The 19,312-nt window shown below is 39.6% G+C and overlaps 1 protein-coding gene across 1 annotated transcript in view; it reads right to left on the bottom strand.

The window, feature by feature from the left end:
• The window catches only part of LOC147683354 (period circadian protein homolog 2-like), a 333,862-nt gene that overhangs the window by 100,619 nt on the left and 213,931 nt on the right, over positions 1 to 19,312 (bottom strand). The window contains exons 17-18 of the mRNA XM_086943782.1: positions 12,579 to 12,818; positions 7,863 to 8,728 (exon numbers count right to left, since the gene is read on the bottom strand). Coding sequence (XP_086799908.1) covers positions 7,863 to 8,728; positions 12,579 to 12,818 — 1,106 coding nt within the window. The remainder of the gene's footprint in view (positions 1 to 7,862; positions 8,729 to 12,578; positions 12,819 to 19,312) is intronic.

The following is a 19,312-nucleotide window of genomic DNA, read 5'->3' as shown; positions in this document are numbered from 1 at the left end:
CATTACTCCTCCTTTCGTAAAGATCTTAAGACCCTCCTTTTTACCCAGGCCTTTCTTAATGTAAATTGATCTTTTTACGCTTTATCAGTCCTGGATTTTTACTGCTAATTGAGCCTCCAAAGCGCCAAGAAACCGCATGGTGTACGCTGCGCTATATAAATATTTTAAATTCAAATTCAAATTCATGGGTTCGTAGGGTTTAAGATGTACTTCGACTCAAAATCATATACGTAAAGACCAGCTACCGATGGGGCAAAAGTGCTGCCCATTGAGGTCCCCGTTGCTTGGAGGTAAAGTTGGCCTTCGTATTCAAAGAAATTCCGTTTGAGAGCCAGAGTGGCACAATCGACCACAAACTCCCTGGAGGTGTTGAAATCCCACATTGCTTGGTCCAGCGATTCCTTGACCACTTTTATGGTCTCATCCTGCGGAATGCAGGTATACAGGCTCTCGATGTCCATCGAGACAAGAAAACACGGGGCATTTGTTAGAGAAATTGTATTGAGCAGAGACAGAAAACTCTTGGTGTCTTTAAGGTACGTGGTTGTGGATTGTACAATTGGTTTCAAAAAGAAATCACAATACTGTGAAAGAGGTTCCAGGAGGGATCCCAGGCCCGAAACTATCGGTCGTCCTGGAGGGGGTTGTATATTTTTATGTGTTTTTGGTAACACATAAAAATAAGGGATCCGTCCCTCAGACATTGTTAGGAAATCAGCCTCTTTCTTTGAGATATAGCCATCTCTTTCTGCTGTTGACACTAGATCACAGATTTCATTTCTTAGTTCATTGGTCGGGTCCACCTCTAAAGGAATGTAGTTGTTGCCATTACTTAAGAGTCTCCGACACTCTGTGTTGTAATCGCTTTTGTTAAGGATCACAATCCCGCCCCTTTTGTCCGCATTTTTTATGACAATATCATTGTTCTTCTTGAGGGATTGAATGGCCTTAAATTCATCAGCGGACAGATTCTTATAGGGGGTCGGTTCCTGCATTTCTTCTATTTCTTTGAACACAGCTTGTTCAAAGGCTAGGATCTCAGGTGCGACTGTATGTGTCGGTGGTACAAATGTTGATTTCAATTTGAAATCAGTGTCACTCTCAATGCCAACCGCTGTTTCTCTCTCTGATGATTCAAAAAAATTCTTCAGACGTAGCTTTCTGAAGAATTGACTAAGCTCACAATGGAGTTTGAAACGATCCAATTTGGGAGTTGGAATGAAACCTAGTCCTTTTTCCAAAACTGAAGTTTCAGGTTCAGCCATCATTCATCCCAGATTGCAAGTTGTGATTTCTTGGATAGAAAAAGGACAGCGGTAACAGTTGGATGGTTGTGTTTCCCGAGCTCCCCAACTAGTTACAAATATGGGAAACGATCTGCGAATCCCTAACATTTACCAAAATGCAATCACCCTTTATTTTCTTTGTGGTGTGTCCCACCCAGGGGACCCTCCTGACCATCAATATTTCGCCTCTCAGGTTCGGTGGGAGGGGCCTATGAATTTTCAACCAGCTAATCACTTTGTTTTTTAGAGAACCAAAGGATTCTGGTGCAGAGTTAGAAAGCTCAGGGACCCCAGTCAAGATTACAGTATGGGCCGCCGCCTCTGGAGGAAGATTAACTTTATTTGACCAGTTTAGGCTGTTAGCATTCTGGTGGGGACGGTCAAGCGTCCTAGTGGGCGTCTTTTCTTGCCTCGTTATGGTCGTTAGCACAAGCGGCTTTGATTTCCGCACTAAGGGCACGGGAGGAAGTTGCCTTGGGAGGGGTAAAGGGGTAGGATTTGGTAGGGTAACTATGGGTACGCTTACTGTAGAGGGGGGGTCAGTCTTCTTTGTGGTTAAGGTACTGGGTGAGTTAGAGGGAGGGGGGGTCCCCACGTTCATCGTAGTTACACGTTGCATGCTACCCAGGGCTCCTAGCTGATCCTCCATACCCCCGGTCACTATTTCTATTGCTTGTAGCCTGGTGTCAATACAATCAAGCCTAGCCAACAGGGGGTCTAGGAGTTTCTTCAGAACATTGGTAATAAAATGAGTATACTGTTCCCTCCCGCCCCAAGACCCCTCGCCGAAAATAAACTGCCAGACTGCACTGGCACCTGCAATTGGGAGGGCTGTATTGAACTCACAGTTTCATTAGCGGTCGTGGGAGAAGAAGAAAAGTACTCAGCTGAGCAGAATAACATCAACATTCAATTCCGATATAGTCCCAGAAAAATATGTATATCACTGATGAGCTACGGAGTGTCCTGCTTTGTGTCCAAAGCAATGTATTCTTCAAAGTAACACCACCAGGGTTTGCTGTCCAAAAAATCAGTGTCTTTTATTTTCGTTTTACGTATTCCATCAAACAAGAAAACAGCCACAGCCAACACGTGTTTCGTTGGGCATTATAGTCATGCCTTACAACTTCTTCAGGGCTGCAAGCCAAGAAGATGATAATTCTAAGTAAATGTTATTTATAAAACATGAGTTACCATAAGGTTACAGTACAGGGAGAGGGTGAGTCATGTGTAGGATCACCCTAAAATTAACCATGTGGCTTTTATCCTAAAGAGTTCACCTAAAGAAATTAGTGCTACCCTGGTTCGTAGTTAAAAACACAAGAAAAGACCCACAAGTCCCAAGGTTGAGAGAAAAAACAAAGTAAAGTAGCTTTACCAAAGAAAAATAATATCCTTTCTGTATTTCAGGCTTCCAAGGTGCAGCCGCAAATCACATCCTAGAACAAGAGAAGACACTCCTCATTCCTACTAGTATTCCTTATTTTGAACCACATAAGTCAATAAAAAAACAATAATATCCTAATACTCCTAAGTAGTCTCCAGATAATTGTATTCTATATTCTTCTTAGACCACCGTCTCTAATATTACACAAAAACACTGTTAATTACAAAATAAACGCACCAGGTTTTGTTCCACAGTGCATTCTAATCCAATATATACAGCACGAAAAAGTAAACAGAAGGTATGCCCCGGCTAGATAATGTAATGCCATATTCGTTCACCTCAATGTTCGAGGCCAATGTTCCAAAAAATGATGTCGAAATAATAGTTTAGAATAAATTCTCCAATTACATCAAGATGACCGTTATAATGAATATAAGTTATCTGTAGCAAAAAATAACACAAAAATGTTCCTGTTTAGAACAATGGTATGCAGAAACGGTAAGATCAAGTTACCCAGACTTCACCAGGTCCAGTACACTCACCCGTCTTTAGACTGACAAATTCCAAATTCCAAATTTGCTACATAGCCCGTTCAAACACGAGTACGTGACGGGTGTTCTTCCATCTATAAGTATAAAAGAACGTACATAAGCTACTATTGCATCAATCACTTTAATCGTACTATGTACAAGTATATATCCAGACCGGTTACCTTACCTACAACTAACCGCGTGTACGCCGTCAGGAGAAGCACAGTCAGCGACTGGCGTCCTATACACGCGCCATTTTATTTACCTATATCAGGTTAGGAAATATTACGACTTTGGCCGCCATCTTGTAATGGCCAAAATGCCATAGTTACTATAGTACATTGGTTCACATAGATGAGAATATATAATCGTTGTTATCTTACTTAGATAATTGGCAACAGTAATGATTACTGTTTTACCTCAGTCACAAATAACAAGAATAAGAATAAGAATTAACTTTTGTTCCGGTTATATGATTAATGCCAATACTCTTCAAAATATTGTATAAAAAGTATAGTATACCATACAATGCATATCTAGTATGCCATACGAAATTTATAAGGGGTAAACATAAAAAAGGAGTAAATAATACTACAGACACTAAAAAAATTTTTTATTTCATTCTATACGAGCGAATATTCGAACCCTTCAAGTTAGAAGAAAGGTACTATTTACACGGCTCCAATCCCTCACGCCATCGCCGACTTAGCGAGACCTGACTATGTTTTATGTAATATAAAACTAAGACAACTAAAGGATTTTCAGAGATTCATATTCACAATCCAAGGAGTGTCTACTCACGTCCCATGGGCGTAACCACAAATACACCCCGAAGTCCGACACAGTTATAGCTTTCCATGATTCCATTATGTCGGGCATGTTATCAGTGATGTTGGGGACATGATCCAATTTAGCCCTTTTTACACCCTTGGACTGTCTAGCTCTTTTTCTTTTTGGAACAGCACCTTCCCTAAGACCCCGTGAGTGAGTTAAGTGAGTGAGTGAGTTAAGTTGGGATCTCTCCCCTCGTCCAGAGTCAAGACTGAGTCAGGTATTGGCTGAGAAGTCACCTCAGGTATAGTCTGGAGGGAGTCACGATGTGAGTTTGAGGAAGTCCTCAGCTGTTGTAGGACAGATTTGATTGTTTGATCGGCACTATCCAGGAGGGATAGATGAGAGGCACCAAGTGTTTCTGGGGATCTAGCATTCGCGGTTAAACCCAGAGAAGATCGCTTAGTACTTTCAATCCCTTCCGCGAGCTGTTTTTCTAGGGCAGTGAGTTCATTATTTACCACAGTGTTGGCTCTAATAAGAAAACTGTCCAGAGTACCTGCAACCATGGTAGACGATGTCGTGGCTTTGCTCCTCGTCTCCCTTGTTGTCATGTTGATTTGATCTTGGTATTGTTGGGTCTCGGGCACGCTAGAACATTGGGGCACAGAATATGGTAAGTCTTGAGCAGCTAGTCACGAGCCCAGAGGGGTGGCCCGATCCCGATCTCTCCCGTTCTCGAACGGCCTCAAATGGCCCGCCCTTTGCCTAGGCTTCACCCGCGCTTCACCCGCTCACGTCCCGCGAGTCACGGGTTCAGACGTGGTTTTATAAGGAGGAGTGGTTAGCGGGAAGAGTTGCCAGGTGCGGCCGATGTAGGCGCCGCAAACACTGCTGGGACTCGCAGTCCCGCTCCGCTACCCTCCTCAAGCAATGGGCTACACTAAAGCATTTCAAGGGTCCAGGCAGGTAAACGAAGAGGCAGGTTCCCCCAGGCTTAAAACAGACACTGCGCCAATCTCCTCAAGTCCGTGACTGCAAGCGGCACCCGCTTTTCCTTCACTAACAGTAATGCTTTATCTCTGTATGCTGGCTTCTTTTAGTGGAAGCTTCAGTTTGTCCTTGGAACATTCTGGGGATTCCGGGGACTCCCAAACTCCCAAATAGGGGCAAGAATGCTGCAGGTTTTGTGCCTTTCTTAATGTGGTAATATAATTCCACCATACATTGCAACACTTCCAGTATCACCTTCTTGAAGTACCTAGAATCTGCATATTTATGCATAACAACAGAATCACTCCCCTTGTGTCTTTTAGCATAGCACTGAACATTCTGCCTATTTCTGAGCTGAGCTGTCTATCCAGCAGCATTTTCCCATTCTTCAGAAAAAACGCTAGAGCATAGTATTGTAGATCCGGAAGAGCTAGACCGCCTTTCTCTTTTTATCTCCTTAGTTTCTTCCATGCCACACATGACCCTTTTGAGGCCCAAATGATGCTGACTATCTTTCCTTGTAGATTATCCAACCACTCAGTCTTGAAGGGTAACGGTATTGCAGAGAATAGACAGGTAAACTTTGGGAAAATAACCATTTTCACCAGATCAGCTCTACCAAGAATAGTTAAAGGTAAGTAAGAAAAGCCCAGCATCAAGTTGCAAGCCTCTTTCTTAATCTTTATGAAATTCTCCTGCAGGAGTATCACAATATCTTGAGTTATTCTAACCCCTAGATATCTCACCTCGTTTTTAACCTGCTCATTTCCTCCCTTAATATTCCAGGTCATTATCTCTGTGTTATCATTATTATCATCATAACTGGAAACCTTGCCAAAATCTGTAGTCAATTTATCAATTAATGGAAGTGTAGCTTGCAAATCTGATGTATAAATCATAAGATCGTTGGCATACAAGGCTTCTTTTTTCCCCAGCCATTACACCTGAAAGTTATGGCAAGTATCATTCAGTCTGCTTTATAGTGTGAGTAAACCTGCCAATTTAAGTAGGGATTATCTTTTTTAACTCCATAGGGAATACTGGACTCCACTCAGGCTGTTGAAGATTGGTAAAGGTGGAGTGGTAGCCTGTGAAAAATGTGGGCTAAGTAAAGCAGAGGATATGCATATGTTTGAGGAATTCCCAGGAGTGCAAATATTTTAGAAAGACATGAGTAACACTTTATCCAACATTCTTAACATACAAATTCAGGTAAGCCTACCTCTAGTCCTTTTTGGGATATCAGATGTGCCAACCCAGAGGTAATAGAGACCAGACAAAATTATTGTTTTATTCAATGTTATTGGCATGTAGGGAGATCTGTAAAAGGTGGGTTAGTGATCACCCACCTCTGGCTACAATCCATAAACTGCGCTACAAGATTGGATGCAGCGGACCTGGGGAAAACGAGATGCACATTTTGGCTACCTTTGATAAGATGGTTGGAAGTAGAGGGCTAGGCGAAAGAAGATATGTCCTATGATTTCGCCCATATGGCTCACGATGCACTTCATTACCGGCTTATTGATTAGTATGGTAGAAGAGTGCTGGACGGAAGCTGTGGGCAGGATTCTCTTTACTTCCTTTATAAATGCAGAAATTGTATTAAATAACTTGTCGAAGGTGAACTTGATGAGAATGAGGCCACAAAAAAAAAAAATTCAACCATATTGCATCCATCATTAACAATCTCCACTAGTTCTCATTTAAGGCAAGGCTAAAATTTGAACTCATTCGACTCAGGTATTTAGTTAGACATATGAGCCATCCTCCTTATCATGCCAGTTTTCACATCATATCTGGAGATCAAAGATGTTTGAGAAGCAGAACCATGCTAAACCTCAAACCACCCCAGGGTAATACTGATCAAGCTCTCCACCAAACTCTGTCTGGAGCTGCCACCTCTCCTTAGTTAGAACTCCCTACCGGCTGAGATGCAAACCGTGCCCAATGTCATGACATTTAGGAAAAGACTATAAACACATCTCTTCCTCATCCATTGAGACATCTCTGCCCTGGCCCTCAAATAACATGTGGGAGGACTCTACACCCACACATTTGAGTGTTTGCAGTCCACCCCAATGCTCATGTTCTGTTTTATGAAAAAAGCAGGTAAGTTTCCTGGATTTTCAAACTTGTGCCCCTACCATAGAGACTAAGGGCCTTATTTATGAAGGCCTTGCGCCGCCGGTGCGTCACTTTTAACATGGGAAAAAGTGACTCATCGGTGGCGCAAGGCTTTCATAAATGAGGCCCTAAGGGCCTAATTCATACTTTCTTTGATACAGAGTTCATCCATCATTGTGGCAGATTTACCACATCAGAGGAAAATATGCATTTTAAGAGCTTTTTGCTGTGGCAAATGAAGTTTCTTTGATAAAATGAGGAAATTCCAAGTTTTGTGTGATAAGTGTCAGGTGGAAACTGAGCCCAAAAACCCCACAAAGTAGTGACTCATTGTGGGTGTTTCACCAGTATGTGTGTGCCCTGGAAACCTAACCCCAAAGATGGGGCACCTTGTCAGTGCCCATGTATGCAGTCTTCTAAACATCCTGGTGGAGGGGAGAGAGTGGGTAGAGTTCATTTCAAGCAAATTAAGAGCACTCTATTTACCTTTTCAATGAAAGGCTTCCTCCCTTTCTGTACCATTTCTAACACAGGTAACTCAGTCAGATATGTTGGTGGCTGCTTGACAGGGTCACCAAAGCACAGTCCTCCGCATCATGGAGAGATAGTAAAGGCAGAGGCATTATAATGGACTCAACATCCCCTATTTGCTTAACTCTAATTAGCAGTTCTAACTCCGGCAGCAATAATTGTTACCACACTCATTAACATCTCACTACAAGTCCATAATTAAACACATTCAAAAGTATATTTTACTCTTCTGCTTACATGTTCGGGATCTTCTCTGTTCTTGTCATTGGAAATAAGGGTGTTGTCTGTTCCTCGCTCTCCACAACAGTCAGGCAATTTAGTGGAGCAAGAGGTAAATACTATATCTGACTGTTCAGCATTCTTGAGTGCATCTTCTAACTGCAGAAGGTTTAGCTGCAGAGGGGAACTGCACCTTGACTGGAAAAAAGGAGAAGCTGGATCTTGTGGAAAGTTTATCTGTGTAGCTGAGCTGCGGCCACCTTGTTCTTCACTCAAAAGCCACAGTTTACGCTCACTTGGTGAGTTAGAAAGGCTGGAATGTGATGAGAACAGTGCTTCCTGAGGGATAAGGGGCTGGGCAGCAAATGGCGCTGGTGCTGTATAAACACTTGGCGATGGGGGAAAAGATCCATGGGTGGAAAAATTAGGAACACCATAGAAACCGGCCGGGGACACTTTATTGCTTATTTGTGGAAATACATAGTTTGGGAGGACAACAGCCACCACTGGGGTTACCAGATGTGTATAGGACGATGATGGTTGCATGGTGGAATTGTTATTAATTGAATCCTGTAGGTCATTAATACCAGTCACAGAAGAATCATAGACTTGAGAATGATTTCCGGTTGTGAAAACAGACACTGGATGCGCTGATATTACATTTGGGAGCGTAGCATGTGGGTAACTGGAATGGGAGGTTTCAGAATGTGACCAAGCTGTATTGTTTGCACCTATCAGCGGGGTCCTATGAGGCTGCTCATCAGAATTTGTACTGTCAGAGGACTCATGTGGCCTGAAACATTTTGACTTGTTCTTCCGGTTTCTACGTACTCTCTTCCAAGATTGCTCCATTCCAGGAATGCAGACTTTAGGAAAACGAATACCTGAAACAAGCAGAATAAAATTGTTTAGAAGTTTCAGTAACTACACCCCAATGAGAAAGTACCAATTTGTTTTACACCACTCTTCAATAGTCACACCAAAGGTTTTTAGACTCAAGGTCCCACACATTAAGAGGCTCTCCCTGTCAGAAACCCTCAAAATAGTAGAGTCTCAGAGTCAGCGACTGAGGGACTAGGAATGAATCAATAACTCAAATGTGCATATCTCAGAGACACAGACTTTCATTCTCAGAGGGACTGACAGCAAGGAAGCGGCTACACAGTTAAATGCAACCATTTCCATGTGTACATTAACACATACCCTTCCATTATTCATGTATACATCTTTAGGCCAGTTTCTTCAAATTCTCATGTACTTCTTTATGAGCATGCATCTGATCTTCTAACATATTTCTTCCTATCCCTACCTTACCTCTCTGTCAGGCCACCCTCTGTCATAAATTAGGCATCTATCTGCCCAGTCTTTAGTTTTTTTAAGCTAGCTCTTGCACCCCAACTGTTCTTGCTCATTCTTGTCCTAATTCTCTGAAGTTTCACAAATCAACACATTTATCCACCCTACCATTAAAAGGCGTCAAATCATGATAACTCTCTTTTCATGCTTTCATCAGCTATATCCATGTACATACCCTACTTCATTGCTCTCCTTTCAAGCTTTCATCAGCTATATCCATGTATATACCCTACTTCATTGTTAAATTAGCCACATAGCTGCGGTCACATGTTACACCCTTAAGTGTAGGGTCCTTAGTCTGACCATAACCTTAAGCCATGGGCTGAAACACCGTCTTCTCAATCAGTAAGGGAAAGCCAAACCCTGTGCCTAACTATGATGTGGAAACCTATACTGCTAAGACTATGTGTAATCTCCTAGGATTAACATTGAGACTAAACAGCATGAAACTTAATTAAAAATGTACGCCAGTATGTTATGTCTGACCTGAAACCTAAGCCCTATCAGCCAAATCTAAACATTTTAAAACTAGAAAAGAACGAAACCTAAGCTTCAAGTCAAAGCCTTTAGATAGATACTACACTAAGCCTAAAACCAAAATTTTACAATTAAAGTTAGACTACTAAGCCTTAGCCTAAATGGCCAAGACTAAGCCTCATTCATAAGCCTAAACAAATTAAACCAACCACGGATTTTATACTTAAACCGGAGTGAATATTTAAACATCTAAGACCAAGAAAAAAGATGTAAGCCTTATGCAAGACTTCTGAATAAACATTCCCAATATTAAACCTTTGTGAGTAAGCTGTAGATCATAAAACTAAGTCAATACCTACATCACACTAATGGTACACAATACAGAAAACCTAATACGAAAACTCAAAGCCTCCTTTAAACACTTGAAGACTATCTATGAACCAGGACTAATTTTCAACGCACAAACCCCTAAAATTGCACCATTATTCTAAAGCTAAAAATTAAAGAATAATGTTCTACAAATAAAGCTTGAGCCTAATTCTTCAAGTCTAAATAAGAATTCATCAATTCCTAATCCTAAACAAGCCAATAGACCTTCAATCTAACCTGGTAAGTCTAAAAAACTCCTATCTGCAAGCAAACATCTAAATTACTAAATGTAATCTAGCCCTCTGGGCCTAAACCAAAAACCATAAACCCCTAAATCTAAACTCAGAAATGAAACCTGTCAGGCTCAGGTCTAAGTATAAACCTTCAAGCCAAAAATGAAAACCTATGCTTAACTCACAAGTTTAAACTGTACCCACAGTTCCCATATTTTACAGTTATGTGTATTATGGCTATTGATATCACTTCATTTTGTGCAATAAAAGCTCCCCCATCCTAAAATGGCAATTTATGGACATGTTTTTGTACAATTCATTTTGATGCACGTATCAGGAAATCCGTCTTTGTTTTATAAATCGGTAAGTGGATATTGAAAATATATCATTATTTAAAAAAACAAAACTAATTATGTAGTTAAAAAGGCATAGATTTAGAGGAAATAGGCTTTGTTTTGTTTGTTGAAAGGCAGTCTTTCTGTAAAAGTCAGAGACTTTTATAGCTGCAGCCAACAAGACAGAGCTAATAATATTTCTTGATTTCAATGAGAATGTTCATCTTTCACGAATATATATTTTTTTTTATTCAGAAAAGTTTTTATTAGGTTTTATGCACACAGGAAATACAGGACAGAAGATACATATAGTACAATCCACCCAAGGGGTGATGCCAATAATCTGAGTGAAAGACAACAGTTTGGTTCAATTACAAAATGGGAAATGGTTCAACTCAAATTTATAAGCTGCACCTGCAATTTTCAACAAACAATGGTCTCTCTGAACATGAATGTTTTGTCTGGTATGCATATTAAAGAAATAGCAATGGTGAAGTTTGGAGAGCAGTTTCATGTTGTCAGTATCTAAATTCAATAGCTATATTGGAGACTAGCAAGCAGGAGAGAAGAAATTCAGACTAAGGGGCCAATTAAGATGGTGTTCGGAAAGGCTCAGAATGGGATTCGGTATCTCAGAATCCAAATCAAAACTACTTGTTTCCGACTGAATCGTACACATTTCCCAAAGGCTGATTACGATGCACGGAAACTGTTCAGGCTATCTGTGTGGTTCAGAAAAGCATTCAGACAGCCCGAGTCTTTGGAGCCGAATCATACATCTCTTTGGACACAGTTTCCGAGAGAGTGATTACTATGACCGATTCGGACAGCCGTTACGATTTGGTCGGCCCGACATGGAAAGGCTGTGGCAATCTCTCTTTGGGGGGCCCAAAGAAAGCCCCCTTTCACCTGGAGGCATCCGTTTGGGCCCGGTGGGTACCCAAGGGACCCCTCTTTCCAACCATGCACAATGTGGCAGGCACCATGGGGTGCCCGCCACAGGGTGCAAGGTTTTCCCCAACGACCCCTTTTTGACAATGGGAGCCTGTGTTCTCGTTCGGAACACAGACTCCCATTGAAGTCAATGCGAGTCTGACCGAACAATGTTGGGAAGCATCGTAATCGGTGGGTCAGACTCACACAACCCTACTCGTTCGAAAAGGATTCCAGTACCAACTCAGTCGGAACAGTTGCGGAATGACATCGTAATCACCCCCTAAATCTAAGATCCTCTTTGCATGACATCTTTATTGCAAAGGAATTTGTGAAATAATGACCCTTGCCAGTGAAATACCACTGCAATTAGTGCAATAAAATCAGCCAAATACTGTCAGATTTAATTCAAAAGATACCAGATTGTGGCAAGTAACATGTTATTGTACAGTAATGAAATATGATATTTTTCCTTCTGTCCACCAGTATGGGGCAATTATCCTTAATAATTTCTTCTATTCACCAAGTAATGGTGAAGTCATAGCTACATAATGCCTTACCTATCACATTACATCATATGATCCAACTTTCTTTTGCTCTCCTTTGACCCCTGCCTACAGCCTCACTTGACTTCTTGCTGTGTGAAAACAAAGAATTAAATCCTAATGAAGTTTCCAGCCATTTGTTACATAAGAACCGTCCTTTGCAAATCGAGTAAATGTAAATGTCCAGTATTTGTAAAGCGCGAACAATTACCCGAAGGTGTCAAGGCGCTGGGGGCCGTCGGGAAGATTAAGTGAGCTATTGCCCAGAGTCACATGGTGCTGGGCAGACCCCTGCCACCGGAGCCAGGGATCGAACCGTGATCCCTCGTGTCCAGCTTCAGTCGCCCTGGCCACTGCGCGGCACCTCTACTCATTTGGCAACATGAGGACTTGTTGGATATCTGGACGACAATGCAGTGTGAGGTGTGATTTCTTCAGAAAATATATATCGTCTCGTATTTAGTAATTAATGCCCAAAACTCCTACCTGCATGTCTTCGATTCTGACCATGTAAGCAATTATTGTAGCGTTTTTCAAAGACACTTATTCGTCTGGTAGCTTTAAAGTCGCTCAAAAAGCTGTGCTCTTCCTTTTGAGTATGCTCTGCCAAGGCCTCCTTGGTCAGGCCCTTCTTCTTGAAAACATCCTTCTCTAGGTTTGCAGATGTGTTGGAGGAAGCAGGGAGTGGCGACCTGTTGTCCACAACGGATCCACCATCATTTTTTTCTTAAAAGCAAACGGAAGAACATGTAGCGTTAATGACAAAAAAACATATGTTTTATTTGAATTATGGGCCAACTATCTTTCCAAACTATCTAGCAGAATACCCCTTTGTAAATTAATTAATTCAGAGGGATATTAATTTCCATATATCCTCTATAATCCATTAGTCATGATAGTAAAACAATTTATTTTCATAGTCCTTTTACATGGAAGAAAGCAGTTAGCCACCTGTATTTAGAACTAGTAAAGTGCAAAGATTCCTTTGCTTACAACATTTTTTCATTTAATAAGTGATATGTTCTTGAAATTATGTAATTTCATGTCATTTAAATGTGTCAAGCATTCTTAATTAGTTTTATATTCTTAAATCGCCCCCTTCCTTTGACATTCTAGAGCGACTAATAATTGGCTGCCATGTGGTAGTTAAGTCAATGGCGAGCGAGATTCAATGACTCACGATATTGGATCTGTGACTGTAACAATGCTTGTTGTGCCTTTCTATATAATGCTTGCTGTGCTACAAATGAATGCAATATTTTCTATATAAACTACCAAGTCACATGTCAAAATGTTTTCAGCCAGGGGCACAGCAGGGACTAACCAACATACAAAATGCTTACAGTTGATATTACATCAGATTTGTACAAGACATTACATGTGGGGAGCATGTTCTAATACAACACTGCAGTACATATTTCAAACGGGATCTGAGGGCCTGATTTAATGCTGTGCACCAATGGAAATTATTGGATTTTTTGAAGAAATGCAATATCAGGAGAAGGACACATCAGTGGAATTTCCTCCCATAGGACCGTATTGTAGAACAACTCTACTGGTGGCAGACATTTTGTACACATGGCCGTAGTGCGCAATGAACCAAGAATATTTTCTTAATAACACCAAATTTAGGACAGATTCGAGTTTTGTGGTATATGAACAGAAGACATGTTGGTCTTAGCAGCAAAGGGAAAATTAAACAAATGGTCTCCAATCAGTGATGAATTAAGTATTGTGTGCCTGGAGTTTCTATGAACATATTTATGGTATTGATTTATTAATGGCACTCACACAATATGGAAAATCCTAGCAATTTTGTCCTTTATTTATTCTTAAAAGAACAGAGCTTCAAACAAAAACCGTTAAAAAAAACTCCATGAAAAATGTGTCAACACACCTGTAAAAAACCTTTCCCTGTGTTCAACTATTATCCAGATGTAAGCTTTGCAACCACTAACTCACTATGGGCCATATGTATCAAGCAAAATTGCATTCGCAAACGCAGAAACTCTGAGAATTTCGGAGTTTGCGAATGCAAGTTTGCCAAATGGTATGTATTAAGGCAAAATAAGGAATCTCAAAATTTGTGATTCCTTATTTTGCGATTGCATTTAAGGAATCGCTAATTTTGCGATTCCTTAAATGCAATGTAAGAAGCACCCCAGTTGAGCAACTTCTCATTAAGAAATCACAAATTACCACCAACTTGAAGTTGGTCGAAAATTGCGATTTCTTTCACAAATGCACTTTTGTGCATTTGTAAAGGTGCCATGTGGCGCACATACGTGCCCTTAGGGCATGTATGTGCGCCATATGCGCACACATGTAAATTTCAGGGGTGCATCAGGGTGTCCTTTTGACACCCTTGCACCCTTGAAATTATTCTCAATTTGCGATTCTCAAATTGCGATTCGCAAATTGAGAATAACTTCCCATTCATTCCTGTGGGCCTCCTGGCCCATAGAAAAGAATGGGAAAGTATTCCTGAATTGCGATTCGCAATTTGCAAATCGCAATTAAGGAACATTAAGAAATCGCTAAAGAATTGCGATTTTTTACATACATCCCTATTTGCAATTCTCAAATAGTGATTTCTAAAAAATCGCTATTTGAGAATCGCAAATCAGGATGTTGATACATATGGCCCTTATTCACTTATGTTCAAAAATATTTTGCGACTTATAAAGAATTGCAATTTGGAAAGAGCATGCAATGGCCATTCTCCCAGAGCGTGTGTCGGTATGCTATGTATCAGCAGTTTGCAACCATAACACCAGTTGCCAGCCATTGATCTGTTAGGAATTCCCAAGTTGGGGTGGTAACTGATATGCAAAGGTTAGGAGTCCTTTCCCCTTTCCCCTTTTGACCCCTTCCACATTCAGAGTTGGGGTGGCAGCTTTGGGGGAGTAGGCAGTGGCACAGTGGAACACTACATGCTCTCTATTAAGTTTTAAGCAGCCCTGGTTCCTTACAAAAAATGGTTTTTGATACTGGAATGCAATCACTGGGATGGGTATCTGCTGTTCCTTGCAGGCCACCATCCCTATTAATTGTAGCCTTTTGCAGTGGGTGGCATATTGTGGTCTGTCTAATCAATACTGCCACCAGATTTCTGAGTACGTTTAGCCCCTGTGGTCATGGGAGAGGGAAAGCTTTTTAGATGAACACACAATATTGTGTTAAGGCATGTGTTATGTAGACATAAAGCACATTGTTGATGCATTAAAAAAAGGAAGCCTAAGTATAAGTAGTTGTCAGTTACACTATTAAAGTCAATGTGAGGGTGGACCATCTTTAACATATGTTACTGTCTGATGCTTGGTTTCACCTTAGGACGTCCTTTTTCTGATTCAACCCCCCCTCTTTACCCACACCAGCAGTCGATGTTAATATAACTGAGAAGCCCTCATGGCCAGAAGGGCCCAGCCAGGGAAGTGAGCTGCTAACGAGGATATGTCAGGTCTAGATCAAATTGACACAGTGGCTAATTTATTAAAAATAAAAAGTACCGAGCTCTCGTCAGGAGGCTGCTTGCACAAGGCCATTCCCCTGTAAGCACTGCCTAAAAAAGTACTCCTGTGCCTACCAAAAAATGAATGTGTCCATGCCCCAGTATCTTGGGGTCGACCTCAGGCTATAAGCCCCGATGTTCATGATTAAGTGTCGGTGTTGAGCACCGGAAACGGTACACAGTCAAAATATCGAGTTTATAATTTCGACCTACCAAAATATTGTGTTTGAAATTTCCAAAGGTGCAGAATATCGATGTCAAGAATATTGTTGGACAGAATATCGACCCTAAGGCAAGTAATATCGAAATTCTTTATATCGATATAAGTAATATCGAAGTTAGTAATATCGATAGCATATATATCGATGTAACTAATTTCGATGACACTAATATCGATATTTGTATTTTTTTTTATTTATTATGTATGTGTTATATGTTTTAGTTAAGTATTTAAAATAAATTATATTATATGTGTACTCATTTTATATATTAATACATTTTTTATAAGTAAATTATATGTTTTAGTACCGGAGCAGGTAGTGGGTTTATAGGGGAATAGGGTGGGAAGTAATTTAATTGTAATTAATAAAATATTTTTTTATTTATAATTTATTTTGTAATTAATTATTAATTGGTAATTAATTATTTTAATTGATAAATTAATAATATAATTGGTAATTAATGTTAATTTTAATTAATTGTTATGTTTTAGTACCGGAGCGGGTTGTGGGTTTATAGGGGAATAGGGCGGGAAGTAATTTAATTGTAATTAATACATTTTTATTAATGTATAATTTATTTTGTAATTAATCATTAATTGGCAATTTTAATATTTTAATTGATAAATGAATTATATAATTGGTAATTAATGTTAATTTTAATTAAATGTTATGATTTAGTACTGGAGCCGGTTGTGGGTTTATAGGGGAATAGGGTGGGAAGTAATTTAATTGTAATTAATAAAATATTTATTGATGTATAATTTATTTTGTAATTATTTATTAATTGGCAATACATTTTTTAAAATTGATAAATTATTTATATAATTGTTATTAATGTTAATTTTAAATAAATGATATGTTTTAGTACTTGAGCGGGTTGTGGGTTTATAGGGGAATAGTGTGGGAAGTAATTTAATTGTAATTAATAAAAAATTTATTTATGTATAATTTATTTTGTGATTAATTATTAATTGGCAATTAATTATTTTAATTGATAAATTAATTATTTAATTGGTAATTAATGTTCATTTTAATTAAATGTTATGTGTTAGTACCTGAGCGTGTTGTGGGTTTATAGGGGTATTGGGTGGAAAGTAATTTTATTGTAAATATTAAATTTTTTATACATTTTTAGTTATGGATAATTAATGTATTAAAAATTATTTGGTAATTATTTATTTTAATAGATAATTATGTTTAAATTGTCAATTAATATTTGTAATTTGTAAATATTCTTGAATAACTAGAAAAAATATTTAAATAATTGTTAAACATTATTTTTTCAAAAAATATTAATTTGTATAATGTTTTTTAATTTTAATATTGATTTACATTTAAATCATATTTTATTGTTATGATAAATAAATTATTCTTTAATATGTATTATTTGGTGATTAATATTTCATAATTATTATTTATTGGTGTTTGTTGTTAATTTATAGTCAATAAATTATTCTAATGTAATTGGTTTTTATTAAACATGAATTGTTTTTATTGATGTTGATGTATTTGAAAATTTAATTATACATTATTTAAAATATAAAAATTATTTAGAAGTATGTGACAATAAAAATCTATGTTACTAAACGCTTTCCTTACTGTTGCACCCTTTGGAGTTGGAATAGTAATTTTTCCCCCTACGCTATCCAAAGCTTTCCCTACTGTTGCACTCTCTGGAGTGGGAATAGTAATTTTACCCCCTACACTATCCAACGCATTCCCTACTGTTGCACCCACTGGAGTGGGAATAGTCATTTTTACCCGTACGCTTTCCAGCGCTTTCTCTACTGTTGCACTCATTGGAGTGGGAATAGTAATTTTCACCCACTCGCTATCCAAAGCTTTACCTAGTGTTGTACTCTCTGGAGTGGGAATAGTAATTTTAATCCCTACACTATCCAACACTTTTCCTACTGTAGTACCCACTGGAGTGGGAATAGTAATGTTTACCCGTACGCTATCTAATGCTTTCCCTACTGTTGCACTCACTGGAGTGTGAATAGTAATTTTTACCCACCCGCTATCCAACGCTTTCCCTACTGTGGCACTCTCTGGAGTGGGAATAGTAATTTTAACCCCTACACTATCCAACACTTTTCCTACTGTTGCATCCACTGGAGTGGGAATAGTCATTTTAACCCCTACACTATCCAACGCTTTCCCTACTGTTGCACTCTCTGGAGTGGGAATAGTAATTTTAATCCCTACACTATCCAACACTTTTCCTACTGTAGCACCCACTGGAGTGGGAATAGTAATTTTTACCCGTACGCTATCCAATGCTTTCCCTACTGTTGCACTCTCTGGAGTGGGAATAGTAATTTTAACCCCTACACTATCCAACACTTTCCCTACTGTTGCACCCTTTGGAGTTGGAATAGTAATTTTTACCCTTACGCTATCCAACGCTTTCCCTACTGTTGCACTCACTGGAGTTGGAATAGTAATTTTTACCCGTACGCTATCCAACGCTTTCCCTACTGTTGCACTCACTGGAGTGGGAATAGTAATTTTTACCCACCTGCTATCCAACGCTTACCCTACTGTTGCACTCTCTGGTGTGGAAATAGTAATTTTACCCCCTACACTATCCAACGCTTTCCCTACTGTTGCACCCTTTGGAGTTGGAATAGTAATTTTTACTCTTACGCTATCCAACACTTTCCCTATGGTTGCACCCTTTAGAGTTGGAATAGTAATTTTTACCCTTACGCTATCCAACACTTTCCCTACTGTTGCACTCACTGGAGTTGGAATAGTAATTTTTACCATTACGCTATCCAATGCTTTCCCTACTGTTGCACTCACTGGAGAGGGAATAGTAATTTTTACCCACCTGCTATCCAACGCTTTCCCTACTGTTGCACTCTCTGGAGTGGAAATAGTAATTTTACCCCCTACACTATCCAACGCTTTCCATACTGTTGCACCCTTTGGAGTTGGAATAGTAATTTTTACTCTTACGCTATCCAACGCTTTCCCTACTGTTGCACTCACTGGAGTTGGAATAGTAATTTTTACCCGTACGATATCCAATGCTTTCTCTACTGTTGCACTCACTGGAGTTGGAATAGTAATTTTTACCCGTACGCTATCCAACGCTTTCCCTACTGTTGCACTCACTGGAGTGGGAATAGTAATTTTTACCCACCCGCTACGCAACGCTTTCCCTACAGTTGCACTCTCTGGAGTGGGAATAGTAATTTTACCCCCTACACTATCCAACGCTTTCCCTACTGTTGCACCCTTTGGAGTTGGAATAGTAATTTTTACCTTTACGCTATCCAACGCTTTCCCTACTGCTGCACTCATTGGAGTGTGAATAGTCATTTTTACCTACCCGCTATCCAACACTTTCCCTACTGTTGCACCCACTGGAGTAGGAATAGTAATTTTTACCCGTACGCTATACAATGCTTTCCCTACTGTTGCACTCACTGGAGTGGGAATAGTAATTTTACCCCCTACACTATCCAACGCTTTCCCTA

Source organism: Lissotriton vulgaris, chromosome 11, assembly GCF_964263255.1.
Source record: "Lissotriton vulgaris chromosome 11, aLisVul1.2, whole genome shotgun sequence".
NCBI lineage: Eukaryota > Metazoa > Chordata > Amphibia > Caudata > Salamandridae > Lissotriton > Lissotriton vulgaris.
Note: the sequence above shows the minus strand (reverse complement) of the source record. Positions and strands in the feature narration are given on the sequence as shown.